General features: G+C 40.7%; 1 protein-coding gene across 1 annotated transcript in view; it reads right to left on the bottom strand.

Annotated features, from left to right (window-relative positions):
- LOC104411197 (neuron navigator 2-like) overlaps nucleotides 1-15337 on the bottom strand; it is a gene marked incomplete at its 3' end in the record, with an annotated part of 22832 nt that extends 7495 nt beyond the window's left edge. Inside the window, exons 1-3 of the mRNA XM_010021567.1 lie at nucleotides 15003-15337; nucleotides 6636-6774; nucleotides 881-1207 (exon numbers count right to left, since the gene is read on the bottom strand). Of these exons, the coding sequence (XP_010019869.1) occupies nucleotides 881-1207; nucleotides 6636-6774; nucleotides 15003-15097 (561 nt within the window). The remainder of the gene's footprint in view (nucleotides 1-880; nucleotides 1208-6635; nucleotides 6775-15002) is intronic.
- Between the last annotated feature and the right edge of the window lie 1758 nt (nucleotides 15338-17095).

The raw sequence follows: 17095 nt of genomic DNA, 5'->3' as shown, positions 1-17095 counted from the left end.
AAAATAGAAAAAGAATTCTAATATTTAATGACTTGAAAAACATCAAGCAAATGATGAAACTCAAAGCAGCATGAAAAGCAAAAGCGTGCTAGCCACCAAAGTGCGGTTAAAAGTTATGATCTAGTCTGCACTGAACTTACATGCCACTCTAATGAGTTATACATGCAGACTTGCCAGAGAAAGTATGTGGTGTGTTTGCCCTCAAGAATATGAAAAGCAGAACAGTGTTATGCCATAGTGACAGATAAGAAGAAAAAATGTTTCCCTCTTTAGCTACCATAGAGCAATCCTCTTTTATCATTAGACAGAAGTAGTGTTAGGCCATTAGTATAATTTTCCTACAAGGCATTGTTCAAGGAAGTGTCTAACTTGAACTTTTTCATTTACAATTGTGCACACAACCAAACAAGAGGAGAGGTATTAACTTACATTACTTGATTATGCACATTCAATCAATTTTCATTCACACATCTGCAAGAGCTAAAATCCCTAGTACATTTCTAAGAAAAGCCAGAACTAAATACTGTTTAGTAAAAATTAACATGCTGGTTTAGTATAGGGAAAAACAAAATCTCCTTAACCACACATACTGTATGTTCTTACAGTTAAACTTGACTTCAAAAGCTGAAATTATACTATCTATTCTGCATATGGCAATACTGTGCCCAATAAATAGCTCAGCTTAAGACTAGAGTTGTCATGAAAACAACTTCCATGGTGTATTAATCCAAAATACGCATTTTCAAATGAACAGAAATAGAAATGTGGACGTATGAGATGCTGCAGAGGTTAAAACAATAGCTAAAAATAAAAACAGCACTACCTGAAGTTCAGGTTCTGCCTCTGGAAAGTATTTAAACTGTTTTCATACTGAACACACTTTTTGGCTTGTTTCTATCTTACACCTTTTCTCACCTGTTCCAGGTGTCTTTAACGTGCCTGAGGTGGTTGAAGGTTTAGTCCTTGGTGTGGTAATGCCAACTTGAGCTGACATGCCCCGTCGCCAGGAGCCCGTCTGTGAAATAACAGTGTTCTTCCTACCAGAAGTGCTTTTATCAGATTCATCTGACACATCAGAGGGATTCCGCCTCCATTTAGATCCTGGCTCCATTTTTATGCCACTATCAGATCCTCCGTCTGATTTCTTGACTTCATCACTGGACCATAAGGAATTCCGCTCAACCTGGGAATGCTTTTCTGCATCAGTCTAGGACAGATAAGGAATTACAAATACTACCTTCAGAGCAAGCCCTTCTTTTAAGAAGCTTCATAAATGAGAACCATCAAATGATTCATCAACTCAGCAGTCATTTCTAAGTACCAACAAACATAACATAACATACCTTTGATAAAGAAATGTCCCACAAAGAAATGAACACTTGCAATGATGCATCTTTTTAATATGCTAGGAAAAAAATACAAAAACCCCATAACAGCCATGCCCCTTAGAATAAATAAAGAAAAAAAATAAAAAGAAAAAATCCACTTGATTTATAAAGGACATATTCAGCTCCATGACATTTATAATCCTCCATCTCAAATTTCTGACGAACCCTTTTACTGTAATGCCAAAAAAACCCTTTCAAACCTGTGCAGCCAGCTCCCCTTTGTTCTTGCTGCTTTCCTATCTCTTGTCTAGCAATCTGATCTCCAGAGCATGAGGAGGCAGCTTTTTGAACAGATCTGAAGATGTGGAATGCTATTCATTCTAATCTAATATAGTAGAAGGACACCCACGAGCTGAAGAAAAATGAATCCCCAACAACTTTCTAGCAATATTCAAGAGTGCCTTAAATACATACGTTACCGAAGTTTTTAATTCATAGTCAACTCTTACACACAGTTTACCCTATTTCTGCACAGATTGCACTACCAATCCTTCATGAAGAATTTTGCAAAGTTCAATGTCAAATACAGAATTTTTTCATAAGCAAGCCTTTGCCTAGTTCTCAGAAATGGTTAAATCTATTAACCTATATAATTATTTGTAATGTATTCCTCATACATTATCATTTTCTATTGCTAACGATTATTCCTGCAGAATTCTACTTCTCCTGTCAAATGATGTTGATTAATATGGGCAAATCTGCAGTACCACAACCTATTATTTTGTGATCAGGCACGAATGATAAATATTCTCACATTTGACCATCATCCACACAACCCCCTGGCCCCCAAAACACAGCTGAAGTGTTTTCCAAGCATCCCAGTACCATGAAAGACTGACAATTCAACACTTGATCATGAAGCTCCTGAGTAAGAGGTGGCAAATTCTCGTAAGGTGCTGGAGAGCTATTTCTTCCCTGTAGCCTCAGCAGAAGATGAATGTGCACTAGTCAAATGGTAGCATCACTTAAAAGGAAATTATTTTAAATACCCCAAAGCATTATAAAGCCCACAACATTTTACTGCTTTTGGATAATCAGAAAAGCGAAAGGATGCATGATAATTTACCATGCTTTCAGCAAAATTATCTATTTTATTCAAGTTCCTAAGGTTTAGGAGTTTCAAGCTTATGACTCTTCCTATCAGACGACTCCATTAACATGAAAGAATCTAGGGGAACTGTGGTTTAATTTCCTCTGCTTTTTATTGTAATAACCTTTTTTTTTTAAAAGCCTGAAAAACTAGTTAAGCAATCAGTATGTGAAAGCTGACACCACACATTACAATGGTCTTACTTTAGTCACGTGAAATAATGAGGGCCTGGGTTATTAGTTTGTATATTAAGTCATTACACTAATGACCATTTGCTGAATTATGGATTTAGATATTATTTTCTTGTGCTTTCCTCATGCTATGCAAATGTTGTTTCCCTGCCTTTCCATTCAGACAGCGCAACTCAGCCTAGGCTTGAATAAAACACTGCTTTCTAACTTCCTTCTTTTTTTGATGGCTGCAAGTTCTGGGGATGATTATCTTTCTAGTTATGACTATTGGTAAGTGCACAATAAATTCACAGTGTGACTCTTTTGATGTCCTGTGTTCCTCTAAAATCACCATTTCATGCAAATGTCTCCTAGATTTACGTATCATACAATCCCAGACTGGTTTGGGTTGGAAAGGACCTTAAAGTTCTTCCAGTTCCAACCTTCTGACATGGGCAGGGGACACCTTCCACTAGACCAGGTGGCTCCAAGCCCTGTCCAGCCTGGCTTTGAACACTGCCAGCGATGGGGCAGCCACAGCCAGCGCCTCACCACTCTCAGAGGGAAGAACTTCTGCCTAAGATCTCATCTCAATCTCCCCTCTGTCAGTTTAAAGCCATTCCCCCTCATCCTGTCCCTACATTCCTTTTCACAAAGTCCGTCTCCAGATTTCTTGTAGGTCCAAGACAGTATAAGCAAGAAGAAATAACTGATCAACAAAACCACCTCACCATCATCCCTCACATACTCTCATTAGTATCTTGCTTCAAGTACTTTGTCTGGAATTGTGTATTTACACTGTTAGTGTTCAAGAGCAAGAAATATACCTACTTGCTAATTGTAGAGTAATTCTAGTTTTGGCTGAGTGAAATATCCCCGTACCTTCTATTTCCCCACCTTTGCACCTGTAACGATACTAAAGCCTCAACAGAGAGAGCAGCATTATAAGAAGTCCTCTATCTTTGCTCTCTTGCATTTCATTTCACTACTATACCCACAGCCGAAGTTTTTCTATAGCCTTTGAAACGCTGCACACCTACCCTTGAAGCCCTCTGGCCAGAGATGTTTCTGTTTCATGGTAAACACTGAACAGCACAGAAACATGACTAAGGAATCAAAACCAAAACACAGCGAAACCTGGCTTGGGGATTGCAGTTGAAACTCCACCTCCTGAAAGGGTGAAAGTGGGTATATTATTTGCTGGAGGCCATGGCAAGACCCGGCGAGCATGAGCTGGGAGCAAAGCCTGCATCCGGCTCAGCTGGGAGCAGTGGTAAACACCAGGATTTCTCAGCTTCTCCCTACAGTTCTGTAAATCCAATTACAAAGCTGTGACCAGACCAAACCTGTCTTTGCTCCAATGGAACTGAGAATCCGCCTTGATCTAACAGCTTAAAGATGCTGCTGCTTTCAATTTGAAGGAATTGTTTCCTTTCCATCTTCTGATCTTTTTAAACATTAATAAACTTGTTCATGTACTTGATCTGTTCTTCTCTCCGATCTTATTGCAGTGATGTAAGTTATTTTCAAACACCCACGATGTCTTAGTTTCTTTTTAAAATGTATGTATGATGTGACTTTAAAGGCATATTATATGCAGTGCCATGTAAAAGGTAACTTATCTACGTACAATGTAAGAGAAAAATGTTAGGGCCCCAAACTTCATATATCTACATCAAGTGCTTTGGTACTTGACATAATCAGAGCAAGACAAGGGAACACGGCAAGGCAAATTCTGGTTCTGATCACTAGCTTGTTCAGAACCAACTTGTGAACATCTTCACAGCATTGCTACAAAAACAGGCTACAACTCCGAATGTCTACAAACATGGAATTACTATCATATCAAAGTCCTGCTTGTCAAAGATGGAGAAACTACAGCTTCTGGAGTATAAGGTACTCGGCAGCTCTGAAAATCACTTCTTTAACAGAGACTTTTTTCCTACTACAACCATGTCTTCTTCCTCTGCAGAGACAATTCTGCTTAAGTTTCTGATTTTATCAGTAGACACCGACATGTTAGGGCTCTCTCCCTTTGATGTTGCTGTGTTATTTGTCTGAACTCCCAGTTGAACATGCATTAGCTTCAAGCTCCCTCTTGAATTTTCTGCAATCATTTGAAAAAGATGTGGCAGAATCACAGCAGCTTAAAAGTGCCTACTATTTAGGAGAACTAAAGCTCTCAGTAGCCTGAACAGAAAAGTCCACGTCCCTCCGGAGATGTCTCAATCCTTTGTGGCACACCAGCCAGGGGAACACAAACCTGGGCAAGGGCCATTATACAGTATCCAAGTAAGACAGAAAAGGCATATATACAGCATTCACTGTGTCACGAGCTCTACTTTGGGCAGCAAAAAATCAATCCTGCAAGCTATGCATGGTTCCATTACTCCAAGCTATTTTCATTCCCTTGGTTGACAAGATTGGGATAATCTGTTCAAATTAAAACGAAGTATTTTATGGACAATAATTTGCAGACAATAGCAATACCCAGAATAAATATTGTCAGCAACAAAAACTGAAGCAGGTCGCAGACACACATGAAAAACCTGCAAACACAACTTGCATGCCTTAGCTCCCAGCTTTCTCTCGTAATAACTATGCTCTACTGTCTGTACAAGCTTCAGGTGCTTTTCTTCTGATGCACGTCTGTGCTCTCTTAGGTGCTGTAATATACGTGGAGGAGGAAGAGGAGTTTGTCAACGCAGATTTTAATCTCTCAGAGGTGTTTCCAAGAATCCGATCCACCGGAAGATAAAAGTCAAATGAGTTTCTATTTTTTTCCTTAGATTAATGTTTAGTCTCATGTCTCCCTTTTTTGTCCTTTTTTCCCCAACAGTATTACGATGTTAAGATGGTAACAATTGTCAAAAAATACTTCTAGTTGTCTATGTTACTCTCTCTGTTACATACTGAAAACACATTTCATAGATCTTAACTCCTCTCAACTTGTATGGGACTTGCAGCAGCAGTTTTGAGTGTACTTGCAATTGCTGATACACAACCAGAGGCTAACTGGAAACGTTTTATGTAGGCTCAAATATGCACCTTGTGGCAAAGGAACAAAGACTAGTATGTGCTTGCACCACAGTCCTGGAGGCAGAGTAACACTCCACAGTAACCTCACGTCTACATTAAATCTAAGATCAGATTTAGGGTCCAGTCATGAAAAAAGAGGAAAGACACAGAGGAGGTCATACCTGCACCCCTCTTCTCTACCTGCTGCAATGCCAAGTCACTGCATCCCAGTTGCTTTGACACACAAAACCTTGAGCAGATGGGTGTAGAAAGAACAAAGCTGCACAACTCAGACCTACATTTTTCCAAACAGAATTCCATACAATTGGGAGAAAAATGCAGCTTCTATTACTGCAAATCTCTGCATTCTGCAGTCTTATTATGAATGAAAACCTATTGGCTACGTTCACTTGTTTTACCGTCTTTAGACACGTGGTATCTGAGCACAAAATGTACGTGTGTGCTGCCAGTGGGTGTAAAATTTATCCTCCCATGAAATGCTGCCAAATATAGAAAGCCTGTGATACCATGCAGCCCTGGAAGTTTATCTATTCCATTTGCCTGGCACTCTTTCATTTCCAGTGGAAGTGTATATAATCTTTAAGCGCTCATGTTTCATGTTGACTTAATTAAATCCCCTTCTTTAAGAGAAAACATAATACCTTTTCCAAAGCAAAAGAGAAATCATATAATCCCATCTACTGATGCCTATTTTCTGTACAGCAGTGCTGCTGGGAAGGCAGAAGCCATCTGTTGCCACACCACAGCAGCAGAGATGCCACAGATTTCACGCACAGAGGAAATATTCCTAAATGGTAAAGTGGTTATTATTTCTTAACATTGCCTTTTCAGTGCTACTGTCTGTACTGAAGACTGTGTGTTCAAGTCCATCCAACTTAAAACAGTTACACCTATTGCACAGAGAAAATAGTAAGTATCAATGTAACCTGTGTAAACCAGAAATCTTACCTGTGCATCTAAGTTTTTGCGGGAGGAGGCAGGCGTGTTGGCATAGGAGCTGATAGAGGAGCTAGTGTTAATGTCATCAGTGCTGAGGTTATCTATGGTGTCACTGATTCCACTGCTGACAGAGCTGCTGTCATCCCAGCTGGAGAAAAACACGACAAAGGTAAAAAACTAGGGTCAAAAGGCAGAAGCATCATTCAAAAGGAGAAGTAGTATTTCTACAAGCCTTATCCCACTCACAGTTATCAACTGAAAATAGTCTCTCATTTTCCTAACTTATCTTCTTTGCACTTCCAACACTAAATCCTCGCAGCTCATTAACTAAAGTGTCGCCACAAAGCCTAATGTATACCATCATTTAGTCAACAGCACCAGTGATACAACTGTTCTTGACTCACCTGGAAGTTTGCATGAGTAAAGAGATTTCCAGGAGACCCTCAAAATTTATGCCTGCAGTCCTAAAGCAGGGCAAGGTGGTGCTAACAAGGCACCTCCAGGTACGCATAGCACTGATTTGCTAAGCCCTAACACAGAGATGGAACTTAAATGCATGGAAAAAATCCATCCTGAAGCAATCTTTTGTTAATTTAACCTGGCCAACAACCGGGATCTACCAGCACAGCATCACCAGTCTCGGAAGACTTTAGTAATTGAAAGCTTAGTTGTTCAGATGGTACATAGCCCTCCTGAGCTATACAACACATCCTTTCCAAGGAGATCTAACTGCTTACTATTCAGAACTACCTTCTTCCAGTGTGTGATAGTGTCAACATTTTCCAGTTAAGTGAGAAACACGTAACTGAAATGTAGGACACAGAGAACACCAGCATAAAACATCTATGCCTGAAAATATGCAAGTGTTAGAACAGACAGGAAAAAAATGATCTAAAAGTCAAGCCAGATGTTCCAATCCTAAAATGCCCTTAAAAATAAACTAGTGAAGGAAAAGATTTATAAACTGGCTTACAAGTGCTCCATCTTGGTGAACAATAAAGCTGGGACTGGCAAGTAGCTCTGTGAAGACATTTTAGTCTACTGATGGATAACTACTTCTGGGAATGCATAAACACATATTTCATAGATCATTTGTGAAAGTTAGAGGGGTAAGATCATCTCCTTATAGTTCTCTAGCTATTTCTCACCACAGCCTCAGATTTTGGAAGCTCCAGACTCTCTTCCCCATTGCATTTCTCTCTGCTTTCCAAACTTGTAACCAAGAGATTGAAGTGAGGTTTTTGACCTTAGAGTGGAAGCCATTCACAAGCTGATACATACATTTAATATATGCACTTAAAATTTAATTGTATGTTGTCTAATTGAATTCTGTAAAGAAAGGCAACCTGTCTGGTTTCTTGAATTTTATTCATAGCTTCACTGCTGATTTACTATATAGCCTTACTATAACCTTTGGCAACTCTGAAATGAAAAGCATTTTGGTCTCATTACAAACCAGCTACCTGTATGGGTTTTAATGATGCTTTCATGACTTTTAATTGCTTTTTGCTTACTTGGGTGTATTTCATTCACCCACATCTACGTGAGGCCCTTCAGGGACCTAAGCACAGCTTAACCAGCAGCACCGTTGGCTGAACTGCCTGCAGAAAGGGTTATTGCTTGAAGCTGCTCTCTGCTACCGCTTTGTTCCCGGTTACGGTCCACATCAATCTGCCAGCACAGTCATTTGTGCCAGTTCTCCAGTATCACTGCAGACAAGGCCAGCTGGGAAGCTCAGATCAACAGCTTCAGAAAGCCGGATTGATTTTGCCTTCAGGAAATTTGGAAGTGCTCAGCTACGCTGCTCCGCTGGCAGAGGACAGGGATGGGGAAGGACAGGGATGGACAGGGACTGACACTAGGACACCAGCCTTGAGGTGAAAACCAGCCAGCCAGATCTGACAGACAGAACAGGTTTATTTGCTATTTTCCAAAATCTTCCAGAGCATAGAATCCCAGACATGGGCAGGGACACCTTCCACTAGACCAGGCTGCTTCAAGCCCCTGTGTCCAACCTGGCCTTGAACACTGCCAGGGATGGGGCATAACTGAATGAAAGATATGCTGACCATACAAAAAAATCCATGGAATCTAAAGAGAAAACCATATTTCCCTCCCTCCCCCCAATGCCTAATGTGGAAAAACTGAAAACTTGGAAAAGAATTGAAAGGCTTCTTTGAAGCACTTTTTTTTTTTCTTTAGAGCAGGCGATTACATATTACAACACAAAATTTAAAAGTTCTATTCCTTCTAAATTTTAGATTTTAAAACCAGGACCTATAACTGATATTTACTTCTATTTCAAACATAAAGCAATTGCAATTCTTAGATTTTTGTAAATGCATCAATAGTTACGAATAAATTAAAATCACTGCATAAAAAGAATAGCTTATGTAACTATAGCTACAAAAGAACAGCTTGTGTAGCAACTAAATATCTTTTCCATTTCTGAACCTATAATAAAATCATAATAATAATAATATCAGCAATGCCAATGTTTTCCATGTTTAACAGTTTAATTTCTTTCTTACGGAGATACAGCAATGGGAAAAAAAAAAAAACCAAAACCAAAACCCAACAAAAAATAGACCCCCACAAAACCCCCAAAACAAAAAAAACCCAAAAGCCAAACCCAAACAATAATGATAATCTGTGTGACTCATAGTTCTATCTTAAACGTACAGAAACATTACATTTACAACCATTCACTAAACTATCACAGATCCCCATTCACCAGCATCTAAAGAATGCAGCTAATATTACTCATAAATAGTTTTACTGGCATCAACCATTGACTTCAGTTGGGCAATCTAAGTCATTATGGAAACATCTAAGTGCCCTTCTGAACTGGGACATGTGCCCCAGGACAAAGGTAGAAGCATGCACCTGAATACACTGATGGTTGTGGCTTTCCTTTAAGTATATCCTCAGCTTTAAGTCTTTCATGTTTGGACGTAAATCATGAACAACTGAAGCTTTGTGTTTTTGAGTTAACTGATCTGTTACGAAATTAAAATAGATTAGCTATTCTGAGGTAGATATCTAGCATTTTGGCTGCCAGAAGCCAAGCAACACAGCTCTTGTAGGGATGCTGGTGACACCAAGCGATGACACTGATGCACACAGCTGTTGTGACAAGATACAAGGTAACATGAACAGTTATTGACACTGTCCTTTGGAGTATCATTAGAGATGGTTTAAATGCAAATGTGATGCATGTAGAATTCAGTGAATTCTGTAAATCAGATGCCAATGCAATCAAATTTATGAGCATACAACATATACTGTTAAAAAGTAATGCAATTAAAGCACATATAACTCTATCAAGGATCCATTTTCCACTAAAAGCTCTTAAAATACAAGAGTGTAGAGAATGTCACCGCAGGTCTGTATCTGCATGTGGGGGAACACTGCAGCTTCGCAAGAGGACAGCATCTGTTAACACATTGAGGTATCTCAATTTTATGTTGCTCTTGAAACAACCCCAAGTCTTCCACATAGATTAGTTCACTTTTACCTGATCCAGTGCCTTGATGGTTAAAGTCAAAAGCAACGAAGCAGAATGGGGAATCTACCAGCCCTAATTAAGGTGTTCTTGGCTCCCAGAGCTAAGATAACATCTTTGTAATTTAGCTGGTGCAACTAATAATTTCTGATGTCAGCAGAAGTCTACTCAACTATAACCTGAAGCTGAAATGTTTAGCCTTTCCTTTCTCTATTTGATCAATCACCTGAAACTTTACTTCGATTACTGGAAATTACAAAAAACCCCAAACCCTTAAAAAGTGTATTATGCATGAAAATACACCACCACCCAGTTAAAATCCATCACTGCCATCACTTCAGAACTCCCACAAAGCTGCCTCTTGCTCCCTGTGAAACTAAGCACCCTTCTTTCCCTGCCCATCTCAGCCTGATCACCCTTACGTGACTACCAACAGTGCCACTACAGATCACCTGCATGCGGCACCAGGTCAGCTACTCAAAGCTGCTCTTTGAAACAGGTTTGCAAAGCGGTTAGGCTCAGGCTTGTATTTTTCCACAGTCTATCAGCACTTTTCCATTTTGCATAAACATCATCCATAGAATTGGCTGCTCTTTGTCAACTTGGACAGGAAACCACCCTGTGATCCTCAGGACAGCCCCCCTCTGCATGAAAACTTCCCCCTTTACACATCCAAAGCAAAGGAGTAATTAAAACCCGACTAAATAAAGCTATTGTTAAAGGCTGAAAATGCACCCTTCTTTACAGACGGGTGTGGATTTTAACTTTGGTGGATCTACAGTCAAACCAAAATTACAATGAACTGCTGAAAAATACATTTGTCCGGGACAGGGCCTTGGGGCTTTACAATATTTCAAGTGGAAACATGGTAACTATCCTCTTCTACCTAAAAATTTAACTATTTGTAAGTTGATAGAACAACAACAACAAAAACTCAAGGTGCAAAATGATGAAAACCTCACTGCACCTTCAAAGAAATAAAAGGAAAAATAAAAAAGCCAGAAAAATGTAGATGCGCTATAACATGAGACACTAAGTGCTGCAGTTTCCACTGTTTTCCTCTGGGATTTCCTACAACACTGACATCACTGTGTGAGAAATCCAAAAACCATACACAGCCCCTTGCATGGTTTTCCTTTCAAATTGTTCTGAAAGGTGACAAACAACCCTTTGCGTAAGAAGGGATGGAAATGTACTTTGAGAGAAACAAATGTAATTAATGTATTTGACACTGTTACGTATCACCCATCTTCCCCACGTCTTCACTACTCTCTTCTTATTACAATTCAAATCATAAAATAAACCACTTTTGTCTCTAACCCAAGGTGGAGCCCCGGGACAGGATTGTCACCTTGAAACACTCTGTAAAGCCAGACCAAGAAAAGTAAACCAGGCAAAATTAATATAGACAATTTCAAGCTGTTTTTTTCTGGAGAAGAACCTAATCCTTTTAATGACATTTTTTTGGTGCAGAGTTAAAGTGCTTTAAGTGTGCTGTGAGCTATTCAGACCATTTCCGTGACCAGTGACTATTTGGTTTACCACCACAAAGCTGAGACGCAAGTCACTGTCAAGCTCTGCTTAAAATTCCGCCAAGATGTGTTTTCAACATTTACACTTAAAATACCTATTTGTAAAAAAGAAGAACTCACAGAAGAGAAGGATCAATCAGTGCTGAAAAAGACTGGGTAAGAAAAGATTGGTAGAAGCTGGAAAACTGCACATGCTCCTTTCATTTAATCTTTTTGTATCAGTGCTAATAATCTGATAAAAACAACACTGCGTTTTATTTTGTCTCCTAAAATCTGACCAGGAATTTGACCAAACCATTGTCAAAAGTTGAAGTCAGCTGAGCACACATGCACAGAGGAGCTGCTAAACGTGGCTCATCTCAGGGAGTTTACTATCAGAAACTCTAAAGCTTCGTGAAAGCAATCTCACTTTCTACTAAAGCTCATTACCTCTTGCTCTAAAACAGAAAAACAATGGCACCTTCTTCCCCTGAAGAGACCCTTCGGTCCATCGCTGCCTGGAGCCACTAAATGCAGCAGCCAGCACAACTGTATTCAGTTGCAAAATACTTGACTGGTGGAACTTGTTTTTTTGGCCATTGTTCACAGCAGCGGTTCCTCTGGCATTGCAGAGCCTCAAGGGAAGGTGAGGAACCAGAGCAAGGCACTGCCTTTGACCCAAGTGCTGAATGAACACGAACTCCCAGCTAGGTGTGAAAAATCCAGTGTAAAATGTTCCAACCAGCTACCAACCCATTCTCCTGGACTCAGAACCTATAAACCCCCTTTAGTGTTCTATCTGGAGACTTACTGATTTTATAAAGCAGTTTATAGACCAGATCTACACCTGGTGCACAGGGCACCCCTGCAGCCAGCAGCACACTCAACAGCCATGGGATTGATGCTCATCCCTGATCACCCACGGGATTGATCCTCCTGCCTTATCGTTTCTGTGCTACTTCATTGACTCCAAATGATCTGCACCACTGAAAGCTGGAAAGAAGATCAGTCGTCATATCACAATAAAATCAGTGTTAAGCCTTAGTTGTTATTATGTAAAAAGAATTATGCTTTGTTTGTTACGTCTTTGTTTCCAAGACAGTAAGAAGTGCTGAGGAAAGTCTTCTAATGAAGGTCAGAAATCCTTGTTTGTACATGAATTCTTTGTTATGTACAAAGCCTTTGAAGCCCTCCAGAAAACAGATCCCTGTAAAGTGTACAGCCAGCATGTGACAGCGATGGACTGAACAAATCCACAGAGGTCAAGCCAAAGCTGCTGGGGACCCCTGAAGTGAAGAAACAGGGAGGAGTTCCTGGCAAACGTCTAGGTGTGGATCACCACTGCAGTATGCCTCCTCCTCCTCTTACCTTGCAGCCAAGCCCCAGCCCAAACACCTCTCTCCTCCAGGCAATGGAGAGTGATGATAACCCAACACTGGACCGTGCAGGTTTCTTTCTCCTGCCTGTCTTACCAGTTGATACTTTCTTCTCCCCAAAAAGCAGATACCTTCGGGATCTCATCACATCCTCACAGAAAGGCACTGCTTAAGTTATGACTTAAAGAAGGGGCAGTACTTGTAAACAACACAGACATGTTTTCTGACACCCAACTACTTCCTGTATGCTCTCCAGCACTGGAGTGAGCTGGTGAGAGCTCAGCAGCTCACCACCACTTACTGGTATCCGGCAGCTTGAGGCTCCAAAACACAACAGAAGCAGGCTTAAAACACCAAGAAGAAAAAGAGTAGATTAGCTAAATTCTTACAGGGCTGATGTTAAGTAAAACATGGAGGGAAAGGAATGAAGGGCAGTACAGAAACAAAACTATGCAAGCTCCATTGAAATTCCCTGCTGCTCAGTGTGCTTTTCAAAGGCTCCTGGGGCTGGATCCACTTGCCCCCAGCCAGGGCCACTTGCCCACCTGCTCTCCCAGCACAAATGGCCAACTGGGACCACTGGGCAGGCTCACTCAGGGGAAGGTGGCGGTAAAGCATAGCCCCAGAGCCAAAACCTCCAGCAACAGGCAGGTAGGATATGGCTCCTTTGCTTCCCAGTCTTGTTTTAATCCCTCCGGACACTCCACTAGTGACACCAATGCAAATCTGTTAGAAGTCTGCAGGCAGTAAAGCCAGCAGAAAATGCAGATTCACACACACACACACACACACACACAGAGATATATGCATGAAGACCTGAAGCAATTCCCAGTCACTGCGGAAGTTCTTCCTTTCTCAAAATACACTATAAGCTTCTACATAAATTGATCAAGGCAAAAACCTGTGCATCAGCAAAGCAGATTTCACACTTGAGAATGGCTCCTCTCCCACTCAGCAGCCTGAGCCGCAGCGAAGCACATGGAGACAAAAGATAATGCCTACATTTGCACACTCTTCTCCCATCATAAAAAAAGGCAGAAAACCACAAAATTTGTCTTTCTGAACATGTTAGAGCCTGCTGACAGATGTCTTAAAATAAAGCTTGGCAACAGGAGGTGTTAATTTGATCACAGAGCACAGCACTGCTTCTCAGGAAGCCAAATCACTGAAAACCAACCTCGTTATCACCGCAGTGATTTATAGAACAGACACGTCATCAAGTGCAATGTGTTATTCTTTGTAATATGGAGATGTGTGGAAGATATCAGCTACTACCAACTCTGAAATCAGGTTTTTTCCCTAACAGAACTGCAACACCCTAAGTAGTACCAGTAATTCCTGGTTTCTGTCAGCCTTGAAAATTAGGCTTATTTGCAAGAAACTGTAAAAAGGAAAACGATCTTCTAACCTTACTCAAACTAGGCAGCCGACAGAAATTTGTACAGGAGTGAGAGTAAAAACGGTATGTCCTAAAAATCAAGTGCATTCTCAGCTGCGATCTGGCCAGAAAGAGCTTCACACACGCCTTTGTTTCCCTGAGTGAGCTCATTCCCACTGACGTTCCTCCTTTCCACAGAAAGCAAACTCACGCTGCTAAAATACAACAAAGCCCCACAGTTTTCTGAGGTTAAAAGCCTGGAATGCTGGTGCAAGATAGCTGGTTGGATTGCAACCTGTGCGACAGTCGTAACTGTCCATAAACCTTGCAGACCCCCAAAGCTAAGTCAGAAAAAACAAACACAGCAGTAGCTGTCAGTTCTCACATGGGGCATTTCCTACTATGTTATTCAAATACTTATAATCTGCTAACATACATATTGATTTTATGTAGCATACAATGGTTCAAATGAAACAGTGAAGGGAGTAAACTTCCCAGATTTACTCCATTCTCTAACGCATTTCCATTGCTGCCAGTATTTACAGAGCTAAAGCTGTAACACAACACACTTCCACGATTTTAAAAGTGCATAAAAAAGTCTCTTACCTTGCAATATTCCCTCGCCAAAGCACTTCACCTTGTTGGCCATGAAGAATTCCAGCAAAGGGGCTTAGATTTATTTTGCAGGTTGATACCTTCATTAGGCTACCATCCAACACCCTCCTAAATAAAACAGCTTTTAACTTGACTATGTAGAAAGAGACTTAGGGAAAAAAACCCTGGAGCAAGGTTGTTTTCCAGCACTTCCAGCAGCTCTGAAAGACGCTGGAAAGTAAAGCCTAGCTAGAAGGTGATCATCAGAAACTTCCCCTAGAAAGAAATCTGATCCCTCAACAAAGTTAACCTGTGAAGTGCTGAAAAAGTGCGAGGTCAAGACTTTCTGCTGGGACTAGGTCATCTGTGAAAAGCTGTAACTTGATGGCAGTCCAGCAGGCAGACTGGGTGCCTCCAGAGCACATACCGTATCCTAGGAAGTAAAAGCTCGTGTCAGCAGCCCTGTACTTGAAGGTACTAAGTGGCACTATTTGATCTCGGCTGAAAGCCTGCAGGCTCTGAAAGCGTGTTTCCTACTTTACTTTTAGAGAGGGATTCAACAACATGGCTGCTGAAACAACGAGTTTTATGAGAATGTAGCAGGAGATATATCGCAAATGTTTTAACATAAAGTATTTGGAATACTGGTAAAATGTAACAGTATATTTTTTTTGTGGGGTAGAAAAACATTTTCAATACAAATAGTACTGAAAATAGGAATTTACCCACCGGTATTCCCAATAAAGACCTTATGCAACTGCGACAAGATATGCAAGATTTATCTGAGTAGGGATTAAACACGCTAACCCTTATTTACAGTTGTAAAATAAGGGGCTTTTTCCTTCCCCTTATTTCAATGGGATATTTATATATATTTGGTTGATTTATGGTGGTTAGCATTCAAAAATCTTATTTTACTGTAATATAAATGCTTTCTGACAGGCTTCTTCCCTGATCTCTGCTGTACACGTGAGATTTTCTTTTAATTCTAATAGTGGAAGTGACACCAGCTCTGTTTATTGCAGGTAGTGGTGCTCAGAGCTACTATAATGAGCCTAATGCTAAATGCTGCAGAAATGTAACCTGTAAACATCAGAAAACCTGTAGGACAGTGAGGACTGGACAGCTGGTCACCAAGAGCTTATGTACACTCATCACTTGTGAAGTCCTCTGTGCACTAAGGGGCACAGAACAGGAAACGATCCATGTACCCCGAAAAAAAGAAATACAAGAGGAATGGTAATAGCTGAGACAACAGAACGTTGCATAGCCATGGCGAGTTTGGCATGCAAAACAGCACTGGAGCTTGGAGTAGAAGACTTGTGAGAGATCAGGGGGCCCTTGGGTGGATGAAGAACCAAGGGACTGGTTCACTGTGAGCAGAACAGTCGGTGGGAATAATGCTACAAATAGGTGAGTCTGGGGACAAGGAGTCAGAACAGGCAAACCGAGGTTAGGGGGCGAGGAGTTAAGATGAACTTGACAAACAGTTGCATGTCAGGGAACTGGACTGCAAAATGGAGAAAACATATTAAGAAAAAATGCCTGAGCTCATGAAATTAAGAGCCTGTTACTATTGACCAATACACTGACTTCCAGCCAAGTGGGAATACGTAAATCCATTCCCAATATTACACTAAGCAAGAAACTACATTTCCAATCCAGCCCAGGTAGATTTCTGTTGTCCAGGTTACCAGTGAGGGATCCCAACATGAAAAGGAGATGGAGGCCTTTCAGATGGAGGAAGTGGAGAAGACAATATCACGCTGTCATCTAAGCCTCACCTCAAGGAAAACATCAGTCAATCGTCCCGAAACCAAAGAGAAGGAAAGAGTAGTTAAATGTCAACAACACCCATGTATTTATTAACTCTCTGTAGCTTGGGTGTCCTTAACAGTATCTTAAATAAAACCACATCTTTTAGCACAGCGCTACATTTTTGGTTGAAAGAGTTAAAGTGCAAGTAGTCAAAGGCTATAAAATAAAGACTGTGGAGATGCTCTGCTGCCAAGACCTTCAAATAAATGAGCCGCAGTCTGAGCTTGCCTTTCTGAGCTGGAGTCTATATTTTAGTGGCCACGGTGTTACTATAGCAACACGGAGGA

Source organism: Nestor notabilis, unplaced genomic scaffold, assembly GCF_000696875.1.
Source record: "Nestor notabilis isolate BGI_N333 unplaced genomic scaffold, ASM69687v1 scaffold26979, whole genome shotgun sequence".
Lineage (NCBI taxonomy): Eukaryota > Metazoa > Chordata > Aves > Psittaciformes > Psittacidae > Nestor > Nestor notabilis.
This window is presented reverse-complemented; position numbering and strand designations above follow the sequence as displayed.